Source organism: Arachis ipaensis, chromosome B06, assembly GCF_000816755.2.
Source record: "Arachis ipaensis cultivar K30076 chromosome B06, Araip1.1, whole genome shotgun sequence".
Classification (NCBI taxonomy): domain Eukaryota; kingdom Viridiplantae; phylum Streptophyta; class Magnoliopsida; order Fabales; family Fabaceae; genus Arachis; species Arachis ipaensis.
In genome coordinates, this window is record NC_029790.2 from 106,870,126 (window position 1) to 106,897,131 (window position 27,006).

Genomic DNA, 27,006 nt, shown 5'->3' on the forward strand with positions numbered 1-27,006 from the left:
GATTAATAAACAAGATATATGATAATTGATTTTGATAACTAATGTTAGTATACAAATAACATTTTCGATTAGATTTAGTGATTATAAAATATCTTTTCATTTATATTTGTATTGAATACTAGTTTTTCCTTCAATAAGCCTCTGGTTTATTTTCTACTTCACATAAATACATAATCAATCTCTAAAGTAGATTATTCAAACTTTTGAACATGAACACTACAAAAATAAATAAAGAAATTTGTACAAGATGTCTCTGGTATGGGTTGAGACATGGATCGAGAACTTGCGGGTTGAGGTAGATGTCGGATCACTTAACTGGAGCAATGGGGGAGGTACCTGCAAAGACACTCCGACGCTCAAGTCAGAATGGATCTGAGAGGTATAAGGTGTGAGGAATGAATGAATACCTGGAGGGACCTAGGTCCTCTATTTATAGGTGATGATAAATATCTTATCTTATCTTATTTGGCTAAGATAAGAGAGACGTTTGAATTATCTTATCTTATCTTACTTGACTAAGATAAGGGAAACGTTTGAATTCGAAAATTGGTTAAGAGCTCTAGTGGGTCGGTTCCGGGCCTTCTGGAAGGGCGAAGCGGGTCGAACCCGGGTAACCGGGTTCGGGGACCGTTCCGGATATAGGATCCGTGGGCCGGATCCCTAACAGTTGCCCCCGGAGCGAGAGAGTGAGGATGCTCGGTCTCATCGCTGGAGGAACCTTTTCCTTGCCGTTTGTGGTTTGGCAAGGAGATCGTTGTTTGGTTTTTCCAATCGAGGTCGACGATTTGGGGAGTTCCTGGCCGTTTCATGGTCAGGCGAGGAGCGCGTTATTTGGGTGTTTCATCACATGCCGGGTTTGATGACCGTAACAGTTGCCCCCGGAGTATGAGAGTATGCTTTCTTGGTCTCAGTGCTAAGTTGTTGGAGAGTCCGATCTTCTGTAGTTTGGGGGACTGTGAGGGGCCTGAAAAAGGCGTGACGCCATTCTGCACCAATTGGTAGGATGATGTTGGTCAGTCTGGCTTTCTGCAAGTTGGAAGACCGTCCTCATGCTTGTTTTGTGTGGCCCCCATTTTTTTCTGGGCCGTTATTGTGAACTTATTTTAGGCCTCTTAGTGGGCTGATTTCAAGACTTTGTTTATTTAACTTATTTGGATTTCCGTTTTGTTGGCTTTGCGGGTGATCGATCCATGAGTCACTATTTTTGTTATTTGGATATCCGTTTTGTTATTTGGATATCCGTTATGTTGGCCTCAGGGTGATCGATCCCCGGGCTGCCATTTTTTATTTGGATACCCGTTCTGTTATTTGGAAATCCGTTTTGTTGGCCTAGGGGTGATCGATTTCCGAGTAGCCATTTACTTATTTGGATATTCGCTCTGTTATTTGGATATCCGTTTTGTTGGCCTCAGGGTGATCGATCCCGGGCCGCCATTTTTTGTTATTTGGATACCCGTTTTGTTATTTGGATATCCGTTTTGTTGGCCTAGGGGTGATCGATCCCTGGGTAGCCGTTTACTTATTTGGATATTCGTTCTGTTATTTGGATATCCGTTCTGTTGGCCTCGGGGTGATCAATCTCCGGGCCGCCATTTTTTGTTATTTGGATACCCGTTTTGTTTATTTGGATATCCGTTTTGTTGGCCTAGGGGTTATCGATTCCTGGGTAGCCGTTTACTTATTTGGATATTCGTTCTGTTATTTGGATATCCGTTCTGTTGGCCTCGTGGTGATCGATTCCCGGGCCGTCATTTTTTGTTATTTGGATACCCGTTTTGTTTATTTGGATATCCGTTTTGTTGGCCTAGGGGTGATAGATTTCCAGGTAGCCGTTTACTTATTTGGATATCCGTTCTATTATTTGGATATCCGTTCTGTTGGCCTCGGGGTGATAGATCCCCGAGCCGCATTTTTTGTTATTTAGATACCCGTTTTATTTTTTGGATATCCGTTTTGTTGGCCTAGGGTGATCGATTCCCAGGTTACCATTTACTTATTTGGATATCCATTCTGTTATTTGGATATCCGTTCTGTTGGCCTCGGGGTGATCGATCCCCGGGCCGCATTTTTTGTTATTTGGATACCTGTTTTGTTTTTTGGATATCCGTTTTGTTGGCCTAGGGGTGATCGATTCCCAGGTAGCCGTTTACTTATTTGGATATCCATTCTATTATTTGGGTATTCGTTCTGTTGGCCTCGGGGTGATCGATCCCTGAGTGTAGCCGTGTTTAGTTCGTGTCATCGGACGGGGCAATGCTTTTGAAATAATGAATTTCATTTGTGGTTTGGGCCTCGTTAAAACCTCCCGATGTGGGTAGAAAAGAGTGCCCAGTAAGAAAATATACGATTGAATAACTTAAGCAATAAATGAAAGTGAAGAAGGCAAAATATAAAAGGTAAAGAGATAGTCTTAAACGACCTCGATCTTGTTACTTTGGAAGGATGTTTCTACATATAGTAGCACCGTAAGTTGGTGGAATTTCAGGATCTTGAGAGCTTGGTCCCATCTAGTCTTTCGAGCCTGTAGGCTCCTTTTCCGATTACCGTCTTGATTTGGTAGGGACCCTCCTAGTTGGGCGTGAGCTTCCCTTTTCCGGGAGTGGGTAGACCGATGTTGTTTTGTCATAAGACGAGGTCTCCTGGTCCGAAGTCTCGTCGTACCGTGATGCCATTGTACCTTAGGCTTATTCTCTATTTTAGGACTAGCTCTCGTAGGTGTGCTATACTCCTGACCTTATTTGCAAGGCCCTACTTTGCTTCTTTGTCGTTTCCTCCCATGGTTCTGCGTGGACTTTGGTGTGCATCGAGGTCGGAAAGGAAGATGCCTGCCACATCTCGGGATCTCTTGCGTAGGGCTAGGCTGGTGTTGTCGTATTCTACCGCGGTTTCTTGGTCTCCGTAGATGGTTCCAACGTAGCCATCTTCTGCCGTGAACTTCATTAGAAGGTATTTGGTAAAGATGATGGCGGAGAGGTTGTTGATTGTTTTTCTTCCGAGAATGACGTTATAAGCGGTGGAGTTCTTGAGGACCACGAACTTGGATAGGATTGTCTTCCTCTGGCTTCCCGTCCCTATGGTAAGGGGAAGAATAATGGAACCGTCTGGCTTGAGGAAGTTGTCTCCGAGTCCGGTTACTCCGTTGCGGTGTGTCTGGAGGTTGTCGTTGCGGAGTCCGAGCTTGTCGAAAGTTCCTCTAAAGAGGATGTTGGAATCTGCTCCCGTGTCCACCAGTATTCTTCTTACTAGCCCGGTTCCAATCTTTGCCGAGATGACGAAGGGGGCGTCTTCTGCCGAGGTGCCATGCTGGCAATCCTCGGGGGAGATGTTATCGCTCTATTGGTGGTGGCGGTTGGGGTTTGGTCTCTAACTGCCAGGATCTTGAGATCCTTCTTCGGTGCTTATTTTGATTTTCCTGGGGGTGTCTTTCCCTGTGATGACGTTCACGATAATGGTTGGATCTGTTTCAGGGCTTTTCCTAGAGGCTTGTCTTTGCGTCCTCGGATTATGTTCTTCTTTTTCTGGTGATCTATCTTTTTTCGCGGTTCCCTGATGATTTTGGCAAACTCGGGGAGTTTGCTGTCTCGTATGGCTTGCTCGAGGGCGTCTTTTAGGTCAAAACAATCTTGTGTCCTATGTCTGCATCCTCGGTGGTAGTCGCAGTACAGGGTCTTGTTGCCGCCCGTTCTTTCCTTGAGTTGTCGGGCCCTCGGGAAAATACCTCAATCGGCTATTTGGTGGTATATCTCGGTGATCGGGGCCGTCAGAGGTGTGTAGTTAGAGAATTTTCCGATTCTAGGGGGTTGGTTTACGTTTGCTGGTTTGGGATGTTCTTTATGGTTTTCTCTTGGTGGGGGGTTATGTCGAGGTGTCGTGCTGCCGTGTCGTGTGCTGCCGTGCTGGCGTTTATTGGCGACTACGACTTGGCTTACTTCCTCGTCGTTTATGTACTCCTTTGCGACGCTCTGGATCTCGTGCATGGTCCACACCGGTCTGGTATTGAGGTGTTTTCGGAAGTCTTCATTCATGAGCCCGTTAGTTAGGCAAAGGCTTGCGACTAAGTCTGTGAGTCCGTCGACCATTAAACATTCATCGTTGAAGAGATCGAGGTATTTTCTCGTGGACTCGTCTCGTCTCTAGGTGACTCCCAATAAGCTGATGTGGTGTTTAGCTTTGGTGATTCTGGTGGTGAATTGGGCCATGAACTTCCGTGATATATTGTGGAAGCCAGTTATGGATCTGTTGGGGAGGGTGTTGAACCATTTAATCGCTGGCCCGGCTAGGGTTATCGAGAAGGCCCTACCTCGGACCGCGTCAATGGCCCCTTCCAGGTTCATCGTGGCCTTGAAGGCCGTTAGGTGCTCCTGGGGGTCCTTGGTTCCGTCGTACTTCATATCCGTAGGTTTGTCGAAGCCTTTAGGGAGTTTTTCTTTCAGGATTCTTTCAGTGAAGGGAGTGGCTCCCATTATCACGTGGTCACTTTTTGTGCGTTTGGCCTCTCGATGTCATCGGTCGTCGTCCGTGTCATGTTGATGAGCCGGGTTGCGTGAGATGCTGTGATCATACCTTTTGCCGTGTCGTCGTTCAGGCATCCTGTCGTGTCCGTGGTCATGGGAGATGCTACGATTTTATCTCTTGGCATGTCGCCGTTCTGGCGATCTGCCGTGCCTGGTTTCATGGCGAGATCTTGATCTGGAGGTTGCGTGACTTCCGTTTTTGGCGTTGTGCTTTTCTTTGGGTGTAACTCGGCCTTTGAGGTCTTGCACCTTAAGGCACAGCTCTTGGATTATCTGGACCGCCTTCTCTCCTAGGCCGTCGGGTGGCTGGGCTTCAGTGGGAGGACGGTTGTCCTCTCTTGGTTGTTGCTGGGTTGGGGTTGGTTGGCGATGTGTCGCGCTTATTATCCTCCCGTGGGTGGGAGGAGTGTTATCTTGGAGTTCGGGAGTTCGGGTGTTGGGTGGAGGATTGCTCCTCGAGGTTCTCTGTCATGCCGCCACGATTTGGCTGTCCCCCGCATCTGTATAAGAACCTTGAGAACTTTCTTGATCTGTTAGCTCCTGAGAGGTCTGAGCTTGGCCACGGTGGTAGCGTTTAAGGAGGTCGTTCATGATGAGCTTCCTTATGAATTTTCAGTGAGGTCCGAAGGGGGATCATGGCGACAGCGTTATCATAGGTGAGGCGGCGGATGGCAGAGGTTTGGAACCTGCACTACAACAAACAAGGCTTTTTGCAACGGTCAAAAACCGTTGCTGTATATTGAAAAACCGTTCCCTAAACTTTAGGCAACGCTTTGGCAACGGTTTTTGACCTGTGGTATATGCGGCCGTTGCCAATGGTCAAAGGCAACGGTTTTTTACCTAAGGCAACGGTAACCAAAAAACCGTTGCCAAAGTTACTGGTATAGGCAATGGTTTTGAACACAAATTTTAAACAACGATTTCAAACCGTTACTCGAGAAGCAACGGTTTTAGACCGTTCTTTTTCATGATACAACGGTTTATAACCGTACCTGTATTGGCAACGGTTTTAAACTGTTGTAGTTTTGTTATCCACAACAGTAACGGTTTTAAAGCATTACTGTTGGTGTCATTTTTTGGTAACGGTTTTTGTACTGTTGCCACTTTATAGTTGTCTAACGCAACGGTTTAAAACTGTTACCATTAGTTTTTTTTGGCAACGATTTTAAAATCATTGCCATTTTATAGTCATCTAAGACAACGGTTTAAAAGCGTTACCATTAGTTATTTTGGCAATGGTTTTAAAATCGTTGCCATTTTATAGTCATCTAAGACAACAGTATTAAAGCGTTACCATTGGTGTTGTTTTTTGGCAACGATTTTGGCAACCGTTGTTCTATGTAACTTTTGACAACGGTTTTTTGTTGTAATATATAATTCTTTATTTACAATAGTAGTTTTCTCGTGAATGAAATTAATTTTATTTTTTTTAATTATTTAGAGTCAATAAATAATCTAAACTATTTGAATAAAGTCACTAAAGAAAAATAATTGAACATTTTTCATCAAATTTGACTTACAAAGATTGTTGTAAGATCCGCAATCACATTCAAAATACCACAATACTATCATGACAACCTCGAACTATATCATCTAATGTTGCAAAAAATATAACAAAGAAGAGTTGAAATAACTAGGTAGCAAATAGATTTATCATCATGTCCGATCCATAAGTTCATGACTTTTACTCTGTAACACTTGCTCTTAAAAATTTGACCTTAATCAAGTTCGATTTCCCCTTCAACATAGTTTTCCTGTAAAAAAAGAAAAAATAATCAAATATAAAACTACACATCTTTAATACTAATAATGTCTACTAAAAATGTTTGAGAGAGAGAGGAGAAACATATATATCATAACATTCTTCTATTACGATACACAAAACAATTGAATCAACCTCAACATAATCAACCATTATTTAAGATATGATAACAATATAGAAACTTTAACAATAAATAATACCTCCTCATGCGCATCATTGTTCGGATTGCCTCCTAGTTGAGCAGCTAACATCTCAAGGTCCACTCCTGAACTTTTTTGTTGCAACATCATCTTAACAAGCGATTTTAGTTCATCTACTTCTTTTTGCATCACATCAACTTTACCCTCTAATGATGCTTTCTCAGCTGCATGTTGCTGCTTAAGGGTGGCAATTTCTTCATTTTTCTTCAACAAAGTTGGTGTGGTAACTCTTCCGTGACATCGCACTCTCCCTGCCTTCTCTTTCCCAAATATGGATTGAAAAGCTCTAATTGCTGATTCTTTAGACTTTTTATTCTCAACTTGCAGATGTGCCTATATTAATGTGAAGAAAAATAATAATAACAAAAAAGAGTAACTACACACTTGGACTCAAAACATATATCATTTGACAACATCAAATCAAATAATAGCAATTAAGAATAGTATCAGCATTGTTTAACTCAATTGCAAGCATAAAAATAACCACAAATGATGGACAAATTACCAAGACACAAGAAATCCATAACCTAGTTTAATCAAATTAACTCCCAATACTTACAATAACATCCAAAGTGTCTTCATCCAATGATTTTCCCTTTGTGCTTTGGCGAGTCTCAACAAACATTTATGCTTGAGTAGGTGGTTCATTATTTTTCTTAGAAGCAGCCTATAAGTCCAGTTCAACAAGCATTTATATAGAGTTAAAAATGCACGTATTCTTGCACCCCACATACACATACAAATGCACAAAGAATAAAAAATTGTACCAATCTTGCACGTATTCTTGCAAAATTTATTGGTCCCTTTCGATGGCTAAATTTCTGTTGTGCCCTATTTTTCTTATTCTGCGCAGACATTTTCTACATAGCAAGAGACAAGTATTATCAAAAAATTATCATATTTCACTCATAAATGTATATAACTCATAATTTCATAAACAGACTACAATAAGTTGCATATGTCTTACCTTAACTTTCTCAGTTCTCCAATAAGCAATCAACTTGCGAAAATGACTCTCAGGTATGCTTTTAGGACGATTTTTCAGCATTTCATTAACACTTTTGTATGGCAGAAAATGATTTTGCTTGATTGTGGTCTTATACCGTCTCCAGTTGTCATTGATACAAGCAAGGACTATCCTCTTTCCTTCAGTTGGAATAATGAACTTAGCCTATAAAACACAAATATTATTTGCTAGTAAGAATAAAATACATGTGTACATTTCCAAATAGTTTCTAAAAGAGACAATAATAATATTCTCACTTGAACATATTCCCAAATGACTTCTTTATCTTTAATCCCCTTTCAATTTGTGTAAATTAATGGACAAAAATCTGAATTTCTTGCCACTGTGCCCAAAAATTTGCTCAAGTTATTTACAGCTTCATCAGTAGGATCAATTGCCTCTCCTTCAATATCTAGAGTAATTTCTTCTCTATCTTCCAACTGTCTTGCATGAATCTTCAAGCATTGTGTAGGACCTCGTGTTTTCTTCACTGTTGTCTCTATACAAAAAGCTCAGAATAAGGCCATCAGCATCATTGCTCAATCAAAACAAGGCATGAAATCAGCCATTAACAAGGATAAAGCAGCACTAAACAGCAAAATCAACCCATATAAACTCACTAAAACCAAATTAGCACTTATAAAATAGCTCAGAATAAGGCCGTCAGCATCATTGCTCAATCAAAACAAGGCATGATATCAGCCATTAACAAGGATAAAGCAGCACTAAACAGCAAAATCAACCCATATAAACTCACTAAAACCAAATTAGCACTTATAAAATAGCTCAGAATAAGGCCGTCAGCATCATTGCTCAATCAAAACAAGGCATGAAATCAGCCATTAACAAGGATAAAGCAGCACTAAACAGCAAAATCAACCCATATAAACTCACTAAAACCAACTCAGCACTTATAAAACAGCTCAGAATAAGGCCATCATCATCATTGCTCAATCAAAACAAGGCATGAAATCAGCCATTAACAAGGATAAAGCAGCACTAAACAGCAAAATCAACCCATATAAACTCACTAAAACTAAATCAGCACTTATAAAATAGCTCAGAATAAGGCCATCAGCATCAATGAATTTTTTGAACATTTTCAATGAATCTATCTCATTTTCAATGAATTTTTTGAACATTTTCTGAAAAAGGAAATAAAATAATGAGATTAGTATACATCTTAAAGAATCTATTAACATAATAGTAAAAAACCAAATCACATATTAAAAGAACCAAGAATCTATAAGAAATGCACCTGTTCATAAACAATTACACCAAAAATAAAAGTAAAAAAATTATTCTATGTTGAGAAGAAAAATCTCTTTAAAGATCAGAATCATCATCATATTCAGCTTGTTGTAGAACAAGTGAAGGTTTCTCAATGATTGTATTTGGCATGTCTTCTCTAGTCCATTGAACTTCACAATTATTCTTTGGCACAAACAAATTATTCGCTTGATCAAAGGGGTCCTTCTGATTAGACTCTTCGGCTTCAACATCATACCCATCATACATATTGAATAAATCCCTTGGCACTGTGTCCATGACATAATGCTTGTCTTTGTTAAAAGGGTCTTGAATATAAAAACATTGGTGGATTTGTGAAGCTAATACAAAAGGATCATCCCGAGAACATCTTTTATTAAAATGAACTGAAGTTAGACCAAAATTCTCTTCCTCAACTTCAAACCAATCACAATTGAAGAGAACAAATTTGAAACATGCATAATAGTCTAACTCAATTATGTCATTTATTGCACCAAAATATGTTACGGTTTTTGTCATTGGGTTATTGTCCTTAGCACTAGCAAAGCTTGGTGTTTCGCACACCAAAGTCACACCACTGTTTTGAGTTGTGTGGCTTGCATCATGTTCTCTAGTTTGAAATTTGTAGCCATTGATTACATAACTAGAAAATCGTTTTGCAACTGTGTTTGGGCCTCTAGACAAATCTTTAAGTTGTTTCGGAACATCTTCATGAGAAGCACGCTCTTTGAACCATTCACTAAAATCATGGCTTAGAGTTTTTGCCTTCTTCCATTTTCTACCTTTAGTTTGATTGTTGACATGTTCCTCATACTCTCTAAAGTAAGCAAAGAGCGAGTAAGTTAAATTTGCTAATAGAGAATTGGTAATTGAAAAATATATAAGAAAAATACCTAATGTAGTCTTTAACTTTATCACAATTAAATAAGATGTACCGATGAACTTGTATTTTTGAGTTGGTATCTAGAGAAAAAGGTTTCCCTTTCCTCTTTCCACCAATTGGTCGCCCCAAGCATGCAAAATTGCTATCATGACATATGTCAACTTCACTGCAATTATCATAATTTTGTGTCCTCCTACTCAGCCTTGTATCCACATCAGGACTTAAATACCTTGAGCAAAATGTCAAGCATTCCTCGGCTAAATATCCTTCAGCAATTGAACCTTCGGGGCGGCTCTTATTGCGAATGTAGGACTTTAACCTACATAGATATCTCTCGATGGGGTACATCCACCTAAATTGAACTGGGCCACCCAACCTCAACTCGTTTACCAGATGAATAGGCAAATGGACCATTATATCAAAGAAACTAGGAGGAAATATTCTTTCCAATTGGCACAAAATCTCTCTAATATCTACTTCCAAATGATTTATTGTATCATTTTCGACAACTTTTTGGCACAAGAAACGAAAGAATGAACCTAGATAAATTAAAGGGCCAGCTACTTGATTCTGCATTGTGCATTTTATAGCTACTTGCAACAAATAATGCAACATAAAATGAGCATCATGACTTTTGTAGCCTGATATCTTTTTCTCAGCAACATGAATACACCGAGAAATATTAGAGGCACTACCAGATGGCAATTTTACTGACTTCAAAATATCACAAAAAATAGTTTTTTCTTGATTAGTAAGGTTAAAACAAGCCTTAGCAATTTTTGCTTTCTTGCCACCATCTATCTCCTTTGGTTGAAGGTTTTTTCTTATGCCCATATCTTTGAGATCGTAACGAGCATTTGCATGATCTTTGGACTTTCCTAGAATATCTAATAAAGTTCCAATTATGTTATCACATACATTTTTCTCGATGTGCATAACATCAAGACAATGACGCAATGTATTTTGCTTCCAATATGGCAACTCAAAGAAAATGGACCTTTTCTTCCATGGACCATCAATTTTATTTTTTTGCTTCTTTCCAAATACATTGTCAAAATCTTTCAAATCTTCAAAAATTTGTTCCCCATCTAATAAAGCTGGTGAAGACCTCAATTCAACATTGCCATTGAAAGATCTTTTATCCATCCTATATGGATGATCCATACCCAAAAATTTACGGTGATCCATGTAGCACATCTTCCGGCTATGTTTTAAATAACAAGATGAGGTGTCATAATTACAGCAAGGACATGCTAACTTTCCCTTTGTGCTCCAACCGGATAACATAGCATAAGCTGGAAAGTCACTTATGGTCCATAAAAGTGTTGCATATAGTTGAAAAGTTTTATTCTTTGAAGCATCATATGTTTCCACTCCAACTTTCCATAAAACCTTCAACTCTTCAATTAATAGCTGAAGATACACATCAATGCTTTTTTCAGGCGAACATGGTCCAGGGATGAGCAAGGACATCATGACATACTCTGGTTTCATGCAACACCATGGAGGAAGATTGTATGCGACCAAAACTACCGGCCATGTACTATGGTCTATGGGAGATGCTCATGGTTCTAAATGGATTAAATCCATCGCTAGCTAGCCCTAATCTTATGTTACGAGATTCTTCAGCAAAATCGGGATGAAGCCTGTCAAAGTCTTTCCATGATTGACCATCAGCTGGGTGTCTTAACTTTCCATCCTTTGAACGATGTTCATCATGCCACCTTAATGATTCAGCTGTTTTTGAACACAGGAACAGCTTCTTAAGCCTTGGAATCAAGGGAAAATGCCTCAAGACCTTTGCAGGAATAGGTTTTTTCTTCAACTTATCAACTTCTATATCTACCTCAACATTTTCTATGTACCTGGAAGCTCCACAAATAGGACAAAATTCTTCATCTTCATATGTATCCCGGAACAGAACACAATCGTTGGGACAAGCATGAATTTTATTATAACCAAGTCCTAAATCTTTTACCATGGCCTTGATTTTATTGAAAGAATCAGGAATATTCAAATGAGGAATCGCTTTTTTCAGTAACTCAAGAAGAGCAGTAAAGGATGTGTTGCTCCAACCATTAAGAGTCTTCAACAAATACAATCGGATAACGAATGATAATGTCGAAAATTTTTTACAACCAGGATATAACTCTTGTTTTCCTTCTTCAAGCAAGTTATAAAACTTTTTTGCATCTTTGTTTGGCCCATCACCATCTTTATCTCCTTCAAGCACATGCCGAAATGTCTCGTTTAGCAGCCCATGAATGTCGTCGACAAGTCCTTCATGGACTTCACTCTCATCGGTTTCACTATCCATGCGACTTATCCTTTCGCCATGATGAACCCACATAGTGTAACCTTTTTGAAATCCCTTACTTATTAAATGATCATAAACTTCATCCCTTCGCCCCCAACTAAAGTTATTACATATAGAACAAGGACAAAGAATTTCTTGTCCTTGTGGTCTACCTTTAGAAAAGGCAAAATCCAAAAATGAGTTAACACTATGTTGGTAACCCTCAGTATGTCTTGGTAAACTAGTCCACCCTTTGTCCATTACTTTGTCAACTAAAATAAAAGACATGGACATATGTTTTAGACTAACTATAAGTGATTTTTTCATTCAAGAGCTTATTGCATCTAAAGAATTTCTAGAAGTCAACCACACATATTCAAAAGAGAACATCTCAACCAATCATGAGACTAACAATTTGTATCTAACAAACTATGCAAAGAAGCTTAATCAATCAATTAATCAGTAAATATTCTTAACAATTAAATGTTCAAACAAATTTAAAAAGATAATATATTAAATGATTTACCTGTAGTGTAGCTCAGTGTCTAAGATAGTCGCAGCTACAGAGAGATCCGCTATTTGATTCTCTTTTTCTGATTTTAAAGAGACAAACTAAAAAAACAACAAAGAATAAAAATATAAGTAATTCATAACCAGGTTTTTTAACAAAAAATTCACTTTTAAAACCAATTTTTAGAAATCTTATTTTCAAAAGTGAAATATAACTAAAAAATCAAACAATAGAATTATCAAGTTTAGCAACACAGAAATCCAAAACACAATGCACTAACAAAACGTGTTCATCTTCAAATAGACAGCATCATCATATGTTTCTTCTACTACACTCTATCCCCAAGAAAAAATCTAAAACAATTAGTACAATGATGAGTTTTGCTAACTAGAACTCAAATTAATGAATAATGCACAAACAGTTTTTGAATTTGAACAATGCAGAAACGGCCAAATACAAATTTTCCTTTCTATCTTATTAGCTAAATAAAGCCTCAAAACAGTTTTTGAACAATGCACAAACATCACCACTTTCCTTTCTTCTTCTTAAATCTAACAAAAATACCCAACAGCCAAAGCCCTAACTAAGCAACAGAAACTCAGAGAAGAACACTTACCACAGATGACAACCCACAAACGGCCGATGCAGTGAAGCAGCAGCAGCAAAGAGACAACCCACAGATGACAACCCTTTTTTTATTTTAAAGAGACAAACTACAACAGCAACAAAGAATAAAAATATAAGCAATTCATAACCATAACTGTAATACTAACGTAACTATCACTTTCATGCCTGAAATAAATTGATTTCTCAAAATAAACAACAAACCGTTCAAGGTGAACGGAGTATATAAATAAATTACTCAGAGATGCAATGAATGATATATAAATGTATTTTTTGAAATTTTAAATAAACTGTTCTAACTAAGTGTAAACTGACAAAGACCAAATAATGGATAACTTTTCTTTAAATGAGAACAGCATTTTGAGATAACAAATTGCCAAATCAAAATTAGAATAGCACTGTACCAAAAAGTATTTCAATTGAAACTCTTCTCAAATGCCTTCTATAATTGAGGTCTAAAAAATTATTTTGTTAATATAATTTGGCCCACTTTTAAACTAAAGGACTTTTAATAAAGTATATTTAAGTTTGTCAATTGAAGGTCTTTTATATAAAATTTAGTTCTGATGAAGTTTCAGAACAGAACCCATGACCAAAATAAAAGAGAAAGGAGTTTTGTAACTTTTTTTACAGGAGTGGCAACTGGTTTACATGGTAGTACACTTATGGATAGCAAGTAGCAACTAGCAAGCAATTATCAGGGTAGTTCAAAGAATAAAATGATAAATTTTATTCTCATTAAACTAATTCAAATGAAAAAAAAAATATCTATTCCATCAAATATTTAAAATAACAAATATTTCTCCTGATTAATTGAGGCATGTAATAAGAAGAGCAGAATTTATGCTGATCTCTAAGTCAAATAGTTGGAATAAGTATGAAATTCCTCTGTTATCCCATATGAAACCAACCAATATGAAAAGCAGTCCACAACTCACTGAAATAATAACATTATAAAATAAGGCTAAAATAAACAAAGCAGATAAATAAAATAAAAAATAAACAATTGAGAAACAGCGATATAGAAATTACTCTATAATCCTCAATAAAGAGATATTGGGCATCCACCATAGAACACCTCAAAGAAAGCAGAGAAACAAAACCATAATGCCACCAAACATACTACTAGCAGATAATAAAAGTTTTGCTACCTTAAATAACAAACTAACCTAAGCCCCAGGTTCATTTCACAAGTACACAGTCCAAATTCAAACCAGAACAGAAATTCAGTCAACATTCCAAACTCGGGCCAGCTCATGTTCACAAACATCACCACTTTCCACAGCCAACAAAATCACCCAACAGCCAATCAAACCCTAACTAAGCAACAGAAATCAGAGATGAAGACCACTTACCACAGATGACAAATCACGGCCAATGCAGCGAAGCAGCAGCAACAGCGAAGCAGTAGCGAAGCACAATCCACAACCAGCGAAGAAAGTGAAGCAGAAATAGCGACGTAGAAACAGAACAGGGAGAAGCAAGGACGCCGTGGAGAAGCAGTGAAGCCTCGGAGCGGGGAGAAGCAGCGACGCCGCGGAGAGACTCAGCGATGCCAGGAAGAAGGAGGCAGCGACGATATCGGGAAGAATGGAGTGACGATGATGGTGCGACGATGGTGAGTGACGATTTGGGGCTTCCTGGTGACTTACGATGATGGTGCCATTTACGGCTTCATGGAGAGCTGCAGTGCGATGACTTCTTTGATTCTGAGGCGTGGGTTAGGGTTCGGTACGGTGGAGGGAGGAAGCTCTTTGGTTTCGAAGAGAAGGAGGGCTTTCTTATTAGCCTTATTTTTTTGGTGACTAACTTATTAGCCTTATTTGTTATTTATTTATAAAAATAATTTTTGAGTATTTTATAAATTCAATATTTATAAAAAAAATAGTTTCAATTTATATAATTATCTGAAATTATTTTTATTAGTATTGTTTAATTTGTCTAATTATTTAAATAATTTAGAAAATGGTTGTTTCATAAATAATTGTTGTAATGGTTGTAAAATCGTTCTTTAAAATAGGCAAAAAGAACGGTTTTATTTGGTTACTATAGCATAATGAAAAAATGAACTTCAACAGCAACACTGTAAAAATCGTTGTCTAAGACCATCTAATGGAACGGTTTTAAAGTGTAGCATTTCGACAATGGTTTTAATGCGTTTTCTTTGTGCAATTATTTAAACAACGACAAAAAACCGTTGCTTAAAGCCAAATCATGGTAACGGTCATAAAACAGTTCTTTAAAATAGTCAAACAGAACGGTTTTAATTTGTTGCTATAAATTGATGAAAAATTGAATTCAACAGTAACACTTTAAAAAACCGTTGTCTAAACCTATCTAGGAGAACGATTTTAAGGCGTTGCAAAATTTGGCGTTGCTAAACGCCATATTTGTTGTAGTGCTGGTGTTGAAGAAGGTGACCTCGTGGGTTTGGAGGAAGAGCTTGAAAGTTCAAAAGAAGAAGCAACCACGGTGGGCATGGAGCCAAAATAGAGGGAGAAGATGGGGCCATGGCGCTTGGAGAGACGGATGAGGGAGTGGTGAATGAGAGGGTCTAAGAGGTGGAGGTGTCCCACTAAAGGGAGGTGAGACTTTGGGCTCAGAGGATTTGGAATTTCACCGTTGGAGTAGGGCGAGGGTGCATAAAGAGTGTTATCACTAACAAGTTGATTGTAAGTCGAAGAAACATTGTTCCTTTGGGATTTTGCCGTTGGAGTAGGGCGAAGGTGTGTTATCCTGTAAATGTGATGCAAGTTAAAGAAACATTATTCCTTTGGGATTTCGCCGTTGGAGTAGGGCGAAGGTATGTTATCCCTGCAAAGGTGATGCAAGTTAAGGAAACATTATTCCTTTGGGATTTCGCCGTTGGAGTAGGGCGAATGTGTGTTATCCTGCAAAGGTGATGCAAGTTAAGGAAACATTATTCCTTTTTGCTCTCAATTACACGCAAGAAATCTGAGTTTGATGATTGCTCTTCTGGGTTTATCCGCCATGCCGCCACAACGTTGCAAAGTCCCCACAGACGGCGCCAATGTACAAGATGTCTCTGGTACGGTTTGAGAGATGGATCGAGAACTTGCAGGTTGAGGCAGATGCCGGATCACTTGACTGGAGCAATGGGGGAGGTACCTGCAAAGACACTCCGACGCTCAAGTCAGAATGGATCTGAGAGGTATAAGGTGTGAGAAATGAATGAATACCTGGAGTGACCTGGGTCCTCTATTTATAGGTGATGATGAATATCTTATCTTATCTTATTTGGCTAAGATAAGGGAGACGTTTGATTATCTTATCTTATCTTATTTGACTAAGATAAGGGAAACGTTTGAATTCGAAAGTTGGTTAGGAGCTCTAGTGGGTTGATTCCGAGCCTTCTGGAAGGGCGAAGCGGGTCGAACCCGGGTAACCGGGTTCAGGAACCGTTCCGGATATAGGATCCGTGGGCCAGATCCGTAACAAAACTGAACTACATTAAACTAAACTGTTGTGTTGAGTGGCCAACAGAAACATGTGATGGATCCTTATTAAGTTGTTGAAGATCTCCAACTATAGAAGTGCTTCCACCCTTCAAGAATTTGCTGTACCATTTTGCAGAGATCTCAGGATATCTCTTCAATTCAGGATCATTTCTATCAACATAGTATAGTCCAAAGCTTGATTCATATCCATCCAATAACTCAAATACATCCATGAATGACAATACAAAATAGCATTTTATATTTGATCCATCTCAGAAAACTTATCATGACATAGAAAAATAAGAGATCACATTAGAAGTGTGTCAATGTGACAATTCCAAAAATGAAAAATAATAATAATATAATAATTTAATTTTGATACACTAATAGCGTAAAATATTTTACCCTGTCATCTAATCACTTATAATCTTTTGGATGATTATTTACGCAATAAACAGAAAAGGTAATTATTTTTAATATGAGTTTGATTTATAAGTAGAAAATTGATAAATTAAGGTAGTTATGGCAGTGCCTCAATGCATCAAGCACAGCACCGGTATCCATAAAGGTAGTTGATCCTTGTCACATCTTGCAATGATGAATTGCTATTGGTTCGTTGACCTAACAAGATTCAATCAAGAATATGCATAATTATTCATGTTAGTCAATTTTTTAGTTACTCTAGTTCAATTACTCTAAACCATGTGACATAGTTTTTAACTCTTGGATGAGTAATTGGATTATATATCACTTTATTTGATGTATCAGTAAACCCATAATTAATGTTAACAAATTCTAGCAATTTATAGGATCACCTAGTTGTGTAGAATTACTATTTTTGTAATTGATCTTACTCTATCATTTCAGAGAGAGAGAGGGAGAGAAGCTTGAGTTTGTTCAGTTCCTCCACCAACTTCCATGGGGTGACAGCAATCTGAGTCAAAGAAAAGCCATATACAGTGAAGCTATTTTTTTCACCTCTTCATTTGAAACAGATCAACTGCAAAGAAAAAAAACAAAGCAGGATTGTTATTCAACTTATGGCTCCACCAATTAATTTAAATGATGCAAAATTTGAATTAGTTAGACATTTTAAAAATGATAGTGGAAAAAGGAAATGGTGAATGGAACTACTGCAATAAGAACTAAGAACATATGATCAAACTTACAGCAAAGCACTGAAGCCATGTCCAAGTTATAATCTCTGAGATTATTATTTAAGGCCTCAGGATTGTCTGTGACATTGATATTGTATTAGTGAATCACACCTATGAAGTCAGCTGAACCTTTAATTTGTTCCGACTCGCGACTTGTGAAGGCTGGAATTCTTGAGCCTGCATTTCTCTTCATGGGAACCGGGTAGTCTCCGCGCACCAACGGTTCCATAATCCTGCAATAAAGCAGCAGCAGGCATATAAAACTGCCATATCTTTCCTCATTTTAATCAAAGTCATTGACAGAAGACAGAAACATTAAGAACTGTTTGGTTTATTTTAACATTTCTTGTTTTTATTTTTACCAAGGAAACAATGAACAAATCCATGTTGGTTTTCCTGCAATGTTACTTGTTTCTCAAGAATCATGAATATTCTTTGCCAACAAAATTTTTCCTTTTCCATATTTACAAACACAAAGGTTTTCATCATAACAAATTAATACTGTTGTAGTCTTTACAGAAATTATTCAGTGATATGCACCTTGTACTTTCTTCTGTACAATCTTGCAGCTGAAGAATGAGATAACAAGATATTGTGAACTGCCAAGTAGGGCTCTATTGTTGAGTTTACCCTTTGTTGCCAGTTGAATGACAGAATGGGGGAGAGCAGCGCCGAGGTGGGGTTGTTCCCGAATCATAACCACCGATGGCGAACACGTTTGGCTCATTTATAGTAGTCCAACACAAGACTCTATCACCAAACTCTCTAAAACACACATAGGCATAGTTTGTGAAATCCCTTCTGGATTCACATTAAAAAATTCTTTCTAACTCATAACTCACCACCTCCTTGCGAGTAACCTGGACGGCAGCACCTTGGCACCAACACAAATCGGACACTGCCTCAGAAGGAGTCTGGACCTCACGTTTAAGCTCAAATCACCGTTTTAGGTAACTCTTGAAACACATACTAAAAAAAATATTTTTACATAACTAATATATATTTTTTTGTGTTTTACATTCTAATATTAACATTCATTCATTATATTAATATTAATATTACTAATTAAATTGTCTTAACATTAACACTTAAAATGATAAGAATATTAATAACTTAAAAAAAAAACAACACTAACAATAAAATAAATATATTCATATAAATAAATTGATAAAATAATAACTTACATATTGAAGATGATTTACATGTGCAACAATATATTCTTCTAGAAGAGTTAAATTTCGTACCAATTTTTTTTAAATAAATAATAGACACTCACTCTTTTTTTCGGTTCTCACTTATAGCTAGTGACTCTAATTTTGATCTCACTCCACTACTACTACTACAAACCATTACCACTACTCTATCCTCAGTGTTTTATCACTGTTCTATCTTCCTTATTTTCGGAGACCACGAGAAGGAGAAGGAAGGAGTTTTATAGAGGGTGACCAGCTGGTGAACAACTACATTTTATGCATGGAGGACGCGCGCGTGCCACCCTTTCTCTTTCTCGCTCGTTGTCTACGAGAGACAAATCTGCAGGAGAGCAACGTTGATGCCAAGCCTTGGACGCGTGTTGCCACTCCAGCATCTCCCCATCGCCGAGAAAGAGCTACCAGCAACTCGCCATCGCCAAGAAAGAACTGTCAGCATTTTGCCATGTCCAAGAAGCCTTCTTCACCACCAATGGGTCCAACTCCAACCCCCGTCTGTACCACGCAACTATACATTACTAAACTGAAAGCAATATATAAAATAATTTCTGGATATATTATTAGCCATTAGACAGATATTTTTATGAAAATAAGTTATAACAGTTGACCGGTTGAACAGAATAAAAACAAGCACCACTTTCAAAAAATGCCGTTTTCTAATTTTTTCTGTTGGATTCTAAAGCAGCAACCGTTTTTTTCCCGGGAAAGAAGCAAACATTGAGAAGTGGACACTAAACTAACAACCAGAGGAACGAGAAGCAAAACCTCTCCCTCTTCATAACGTCACCATCTCCCACCCCGTGCCACGTCATCGCAACAAACCCTATTTGCCATCAGTTCTAGTTAGTAGTTACACTTAATAACTTCACTCTAGCTTAGACTACAGTTGGAAAATAAGTAAATAACAATAAAAAGAATAAAAAAGAATTTAGAGAAGTAGCTTGTATATAAAGTGGGAAAACGTGCATTGATTAAACCCACGAGAGTTGAGCCATTATTTTAAGCTTACTTGAGTCTCAGAAATTAGAGTTTTCATGCATTTGTTTTTTCTCATTCGTGAGGACAAAGAAAGTGAAAGAAAATCAAAGAAACTCATCATGGGAGATTGGGATTTCTGAGTGCACTTCAAGATAGAATAAACTCTAAGAAGCATAGCCATTTCATTGTAACTGGCTATCGTGTATCACCTCGAATACACCACAGAGATCATCGAAGTAGAAGAAGGTCAACAACAACACAAGCTTCCTCCATAAAAGGTTTTGCATCTCTTATCTCTATCTCTTCCTTTGATCATTTTTTTCTCTTTTTCCTTTTGTTTTTGTTTGAACTCCGTTTTCTTAATTTCTTATTCCTTAAGTGTTACTTTTGCAACAAGATTCTGTAATATATAATTATATATCGCTCTGCATCAACTGCATTTGTTATATTTGTAGAGCTTTCTTGTTAAGAAAATCAAGTCAAACTTCGTTACGGCTTCTTGCGCAGGCACAAGATTTGGAAACACAACAAAAATGTCATTGAGAATCATCTTTCAGATCCTTTTCTACTTGCATTTGCTCCTAACAGCAGCCACAGTGATCTTCATCACTGTTTATGGCCTGACCACGGAATCTGGCGGCCAACATTTCCACCCTTTGAAGTGGTACCCTCCAGTTCTAGCTTCGACGGCATGTGGCGGAATAATCGGTTTCATGTGGCAATGGATCACTTTCAGCTACCCAAGAAACGCACTCAAGGCAGCATTTTGGCTAGGTCCCCTGCTAACATGCTTAATGGCTGGGATGTTTGTGTACATGGGCACAGCAACTAGTCTTATAGTGGGATTAGTTTCTTTCTGTTCTGCATTAGCTCAATCCCTCTATGGTTGTTGGGTCAGCCACAGATTCGAATACGCGACGAATATCTTGTCAGTTTCAACAGCTTTTCCACCTGCTAAAACCAGAGTGTTGGTACTCGCGACAATTGTAATTGGAACCCTTTATTGCTGTTTTCTTGTATCCGGGATCGGTGGAGCTACAGCCCTTCAAGACAAATTCAAATTGGTTTTCATTTTCATCTTGGTGATTATGCTGAGCCTGGGATGGACCATGCAGTTTCTCAAGAATGTAATACAACTCACCATTTCAAGGGTCACATATCTGCAGATACTTGGAAATCACATGGATACTTGTGCGGCGCTTCGTGACAGTATCAATCGTTCTGGTGGATGTATTGCCATTGGCTCAATCCTTATCCCGGTCTTCACTCTCTTCCGCAGTTTTGGACGCTTGATGAGTCTACTTGGAGGAGAAGATGAGATCCTGTTTTGCTGTGTTATGGTGCTGGTAAACGTTCTTCCGCAGTTTGTGAACCGATGGAGTTTTGTACATATTGGAGCCTATAACAAAGAGTTTGTGCACGCATCTCGAGATACTTGGGAAATGTTCAATAGCTCTAGAATGTTGCCACTCATAGACTCGGATCTAACCGGAGCATTATGTTTCCTTAGCGGAGTAGCTGTAGGTGCATTTTGTTCTATGGTGAGTGGAATTTGGATCCTTGTGATGCGTCAGAGCTATGCCCTGGAAGTATCCATTTATGCTTTCTTGATTGGCTATTTCGTGGTAAGGACTACGAACTAGGTTACATTTTACACTCACTACTTTCAGACTCTTATTACTCTTTTCATGGATACTGACTATGGTACCGATGTCTTGATGCAGTGTCGATTGGCAATGGGGTGGCTACAGGCATGTGTTGCGGCATACTATGTTGCCTATGGAGAGAATCCGGAGAGCGATCAATTCGACTCAACAATTCCAGCACGCTTGGAGCAGATTCAAGGATCTCAAGCTCTTCTGAACTAAATTTTTTCAGCTGAACATATCTACTGAAGGAGAGTAAACCAACTTAGCTGCAATATCTCCAATATAAAATGATACTGACCACACAGTTGTAAGAACAATTTCTTTTTTGGTATTGTACATAAAGATTTCTGATGCAGGGACGTGAGTAATGATAGTTATATCTACTTGGTTTACGTTGGATGAAACTTTGGTTGAGATATTGTGAATTATAGATTGAGACATAAAAACTATACCTATCAATACAATAAACAAAGAAATCGTCACAAAAGAACTCGAACACCAAACAAAGGAAATTGGGTTGTTATCAACAGAAAAGAAAATACAAATTTAAAAGTTTTCTCATAAACAAACTCAAGATATGAAAATGGCATCACTTTCAAATAGGCAAAAGCGACACCATTTGGGGACAAAACAACTATATCAAAATTCGTAGCAACAATATCAAGTAACGACAATTTCAAGAGTTTCGAGTAGTGACAATTTTAAAGAAAACATAAAATTCTTTGTCACAAACAACATTTCAAACCGTCATTCGAAGCAAATACAGGTACTATCTAGAACAATTAAAATAAAATACAAAATGAGAAAAAGGCAGAAAAAAGTACCAATCTTGAAGAAACACGAAGACGGAGGACACGCCATACTGCAAAAACACGAATGATCCACTTCGAAATACATACGAAATCCTCAAAAGATTCAAGATGGAGAAATCTTGAGTGATGGAACAAAAGTGAAAGAAGGAGAGAAAGCAAAGGTTTTAGAAATGAAAAAGAAGAAAGAAGGAAAAAGTGAAGCATTTATAAGATACAATGGGCAAAAAAGACATTTCGCACCCCTCTTTAAATGTCACACACAGATCCCAAGAAAACTACTGCGTAACGTACTCCATGTCATTAAGGGTGCAACGTTTCAAAAATTTTGAAACACATCGAGCACCCGGCCTCTTGAAGACAGCATACCCGCCAAAGAAAACTGGAGCCACAAATGCTTAAGCCCAACCTTATAAAAGCTCGAACTCAAATAGGAGCATTGATCATACACTAGCCCAAAATAAAGTCATGCCTAATAAGGATAAAGGCCCACCCAAAATAGGTGACCCCTTCTACTTATCTAACCTCTTAAGAGGTCGGGTACGACAAGGAAGTTCAGCTCTACTTATTTAAATAAGTAACTACTTCCCTAAATATCTCCTATTATCTCTACCTCCTCTAAAATGTAGATCTTAATAAATTTTCAAGATAAAGGGAATGGTTATCCACCTATAAAGGCGGAATTACTCCAAAAGGTGGTTACCCACTCTACTATAAATACACTTGATGCGATTTTCACGAACCACAAAACACCAACAAGTGCACCAGGTCATACCAAGTAATAACTCACGATGAGTGAGTGTCGATCCCACGAGAATTAACGGATGAAGGTTGTAGCAGGCTTAGAGAAGGGGGGTTGAATCTATGCCTTCCTTTTAAGTTGCTATTATGACCCCTTTTAAAACAAACTTACAATTCTGATTCTGTTTGAACTCAGCAGCGGAATTTATGAGACAATTTATTTTTGTCTCATAAATATCAAAAAACAGAACACAACAGAGAAGAGAAAAGCTAACACCAGCATGTATCCTGGTTCGGTTGCCTTGTGCTATGCAACTTACGTCCAGTTTCCTCCACAACTGTGAAAGAATTTTCACTATAGTTAACAGTATTACATACACCAATTTCACAGGATTGACCCAATCCTTTCACACTCAAGTTCTAACCTAACTTGACCTTGGCTATGCTAATACCTAACTATTCACTCTTAGTGCTAACCCAACTAAGAAAGGGATACCTCACAGGTACAAGATACAAGACATAGACATACCTAAAGAAATCAAAAAATAACTCTAGGCTTTTCTCTCAAGTGTATCACTCAGCCTTTTTCCACTCATGGCTTTTACTTGAGCTTTCTCACAATGCCTTTTCTCACAAGAAATTACAGAAAGATAAACATAGAAAAGTACATCACAATCTGTAAAACATGAAGGAGATTGACTTCATCAACAACCTCTTTGCTATGTGCAAAACCAGATTTGCAAACCTCAGCTTGAGTTCTTTAGTATTGGCCGAATGCTTCTTTGAAAGAAAGCATTATCCAAGTAGAGGAACTTCCTTTTCAGAGCACAACTCTCAAACTCTGGTTTTCTCTCCTTGCTTCTGAATGAGCAGAAAATCTTCTTTTATCTCCTTGCATGTTGCTGGGTTCTCCTCCCTAGGTCAACTCCTTGAGCACTGTGCTTCACCAACACACCACATCACCTTTTTCCCAGTTAATTCTCAAATTGGAAGTTTGAGTCTGACCTTCTTTCTTGACCGAAAGCCTCATGGAAGCAAAGAAAATTATTTTTAATAGTGAACCCAGATCTAAACCCTTGAGATACTTCTTGGTCCCAAGAAATAATCTTGACCATTGATGTACAGCAGTGGTAAACAGAGATTGCTTTCTTCATTTATCCCAAATCAGGGATTTCCAAGCTGTCTCCTTTTTGCTTGACCGAAGACATTTGAGTAGCAAAGAGAAAGTTGTTCAGTGGTAAACCCAAATCCGAATCATTAATAATGTGCTTTGGCTCCAAGAAACTTTGTGAACCATTGATTTACAGCAGCAGAGATTAAATACTTCTTTCTTCATTTAACCAAAAATGGTATTGCAGAAGATTTGAGATGAAGTGAAGAAAGTAAGTTTCATGCAAATGAAAATAAATCACCTTTTAATTTCTGACTAAGATTAATATGGATTGATGTGGGTGATTAGATCTTTGCTTTATGATTAAGCTTTCTCTTTCTTTCTTCTCTGATAAAAGTAGTAGGAGGAACACAGCTCTCTTTCTAATGTTTTGTTGCTGACCGAAGTAATAAGAGAGAGTGAAGACTTCAATCTTGTATGAGAAGTTTGGTGGGATCAACTTGGGTAAGCATCTCGGGTTTGGGTTGGCTTTCTTCATATTCAGCCCAAGTAATTTCTTTTCTTAACAACTTTGGGCTTCTATTTATATTATAGCCCACCAGCCTTGTTTCTAGTTTTCATCCACTTGGGCTGCTTGCTTTTATATTATGCTGTTGCAACAATTCATTTTAGCCTGCAACACTTAATCTTAAATAATCAGCACAATGTAATTGCAAATAATCAACATTTAATTATTTATTTTGCCAAATAAAATAATGTTTGTCATCATCAATTAATTTAGTTAATTTTTTAACTCAACAACGGATTAAGCAAGTAATAGTCAATCAATTAATCTAGTCAGACAATCAAATTAGGGTTTTGAATAGCTTGTAACATAAATAGCAATGAAACAAGAGTAAACGGTGAGTATTGAAAGGTAATGTAATTAAAAGAGTTAAGGTTTTAGAGATGTTGAAACTTCCGGATCAATACTTTTCACTTTTTCACCTTAATTATGCAAGGATATTTTCATGGCAAATCATTAGTAATCAACCCCTAATCCCTTGGTGATTCAATTTTTCTTTAACATAATTAATTGCTAATCCCTTAGTTAATTGTTTAAAAAAAGAGTTAAGCATGTTTACTAATTTATAAACCACACAATTCGTAAGAATCTTCCCTAGGATTTTATGTCACTTATCAAATCTAGTTTCAAAACTTAAGAGTTGTGAGAATTGGTTTTCAATCTTAATTCAATTAATCAACTTTATCAATAAATTAAGAGAATTCAAGTCATAGAAGAATTGTTTTCCAACACATTCAAACTCTTTAAGATGAAGAACGAAAACCTATTCTTGAAAAGATATCAATGCATAAATCAAAGGTAGAAAAATCTAGTATATTAATCTATGGAATCAATAGAGCTCCTAACCTTAACCGAGGAGAATTAGTCACTCATATTTTTCAGAGAATCCTAAATTACGAAAAGTAAATTGCCAGCCAAGAGAGAGTAAGAACCCTTTTCAGTGTATCTCACTTCTCCTTAAATACTAACCCTAATGAAATTCAAATTCAAAACTTAAACAGAATCAAAACTAAACCAAAATCAAATCTAACTAATTAATGATTGCATCCAGTAAAATTTTCAATCTTCTCCTCTTGTAAATCCTCAATTAATGCTGTGATTAGTGGGTTTGAGTTGAGCCTTGAAGTGACCAAGTGAATGATGACAAATTTGAAGATTTAGTGGCTTGAATTGGAGTCTTGGAAGATACTCAAGATCCCACGTCTCACGTGAGATCTCAGCGTGCAATGTGAGATCTCAGTGTGCAACCTAATTCCCAACCTTAATCCATTTTGCTCTCTGTTTTCTCTATGTACCACGTGAAGAAGCCCACATTGTACGTGGCCTTGAATTTCTCTAATTGTAGCATCTGTTTTAGTTCTGGCGTGGCACGTGAAAAATCTCACATCCCATGCAAAAATGTAGTCGTGCATATGCATGCATCATGCGTACGCATGATTGCTCAAATTCTTCTTGTTGTGCGTACGCACGGGTCATGCATATGCACGATGGTCACGTCTTACGTGAAAGCCTTCACGTCCCACGCCTAGTCTTTTACGCACCACGTTGGAATGGGGTCTTGCGTACGCATGAATGTGCAAATTTCACCACTTGTCCGTACACATGGTGCATGCGTACGCACGGCTCCCTTTTTGGCGTTGTACGCCAACGCTCTCACGTCTCACGTGAAGTGCCTTAGTTCCCCTAGGAGTGTGTCTTTAATTGGCGTGGAACGCTGCTTTCTCCACGTTGCACGTGAAGCTCTCTGTTCAGTCCAGAGAAGTTTCTGTTTGCTTCTCCATTTCTGTTCTTTGTTATTCCTGGCTTTTTTCTTCTTTAATCTTCATCAATTCTCTTCTAAATTCTCCTGTAATCAATAAATGCATACTAATTTAAAGTATTGCTCAATTAATCATGAAATCAATGCTTATCTTGCAATAACTCTTAGTTTATTGAATGGAATTCTAAGAGAAAAATACTAGAAATGTGCACGCATCAACACTGACACCCCTTAGGTATATTCAAGTCCCAATCTACTAAAAATCTGCTTAAAACCCTTGCTAACTTAAGCATTGGAGTCTCTTGCAGGTACCATCCCCCACTTTCTCATGAGGAACTGGACGGCGACATCTCAGCACCAGCACAAGTCGGACACTACCTCAAAAAGAGTTTGGCCCTCACGTTCAGACCCAAATCACCATTTCAAGTAACCCTCGGAACACATTCTAAAAAAAATTATTTTTACATAACTAATATATATTTTTTGTGTTTTACATTCTAATA

General features: G+C 38.0%; 2 protein-coding genes and 2 long non-coding RNA genes across 5 annotated transcripts; 1 reads left to right on the forward strand and 3 right to left on the reverse strand.

The window, feature by feature from the left end:
- Nucleotides 8,809-10,822, reverse strand: LOC110263799. The gene is made up of 2 exons (XM_021105596.1): nucleotides 9,687-10,822; nucleotides 8,809-9,568 (listed from the first exon to the last, which is right to left on the reverse strand). The coding sequence occupies exons 1-2, from the start codon at nucleotides 10,820-10,822 to the stop codon at nucleotides 8,809-8,811; spliced, it is 1,896 nt and encodes a 631-aa protein (XP_020961255.1).
- Nucleotides 12,265-14,859, reverse strand: LOC107604781. Its single transcript, XR_002349131.1, has 3 exons — nucleotides 14,421-14,859; nucleotides 13,058-13,154; nucleotides 12,265-12,542 (listed from the first exon to the last, which is right to left on the reverse strand). It is a non-coding gene; the product is annotated as an uncharacterized LOC107604781 (long non-coding RNA).
- On the reverse strand, nucleotides 17,403-18,506 carry LOC107604782. Its single transcript, XR_001612375.2, has 4 exons — nucleotides 18,221-18,506; nucleotides 17,693-17,913; nucleotides 17,502-17,523; nucleotides 17,403-17,457 (listed from the first exon to the last, which is right to left on the reverse strand). It is a non-coding gene; the product is annotated as an uncharacterized LOC107604782 (long non-coding RNA).
- LOC107647194 (protein PNS1) lies at nucleotides 19,848-21,886 on the forward strand. 2 transcript variants are annotated; one of them, XM_016351308.2, is made up of 3 exons: nucleotides 19,848-20,147; nucleotides 20,377-21,494; nucleotides 21,594-21,886. In XM_016351308.2, exons 2-3 carry the CDS (start codon nucleotides 20,403-20,405, stop codon nucleotides 21,735-21,737), a joined length of 1,236 nt encoding a protein of 411 aa, XP_016206794.1. In that variant the 5' UTR covers nucleotides 19,848-20,147; nucleotides 20,377-20,402; the 3' UTR covers nucleotides 21,738-21,886. The 2 variants fall into 2 exon arrangements, with proteins under 2 accessions (XP_016206794.1, XP_020960395.1); XM_021104736.1 differs by lacking the exon at nucleotides 19,848-20,147 and having other exon boundaries at nucleotides 20,206-21,494.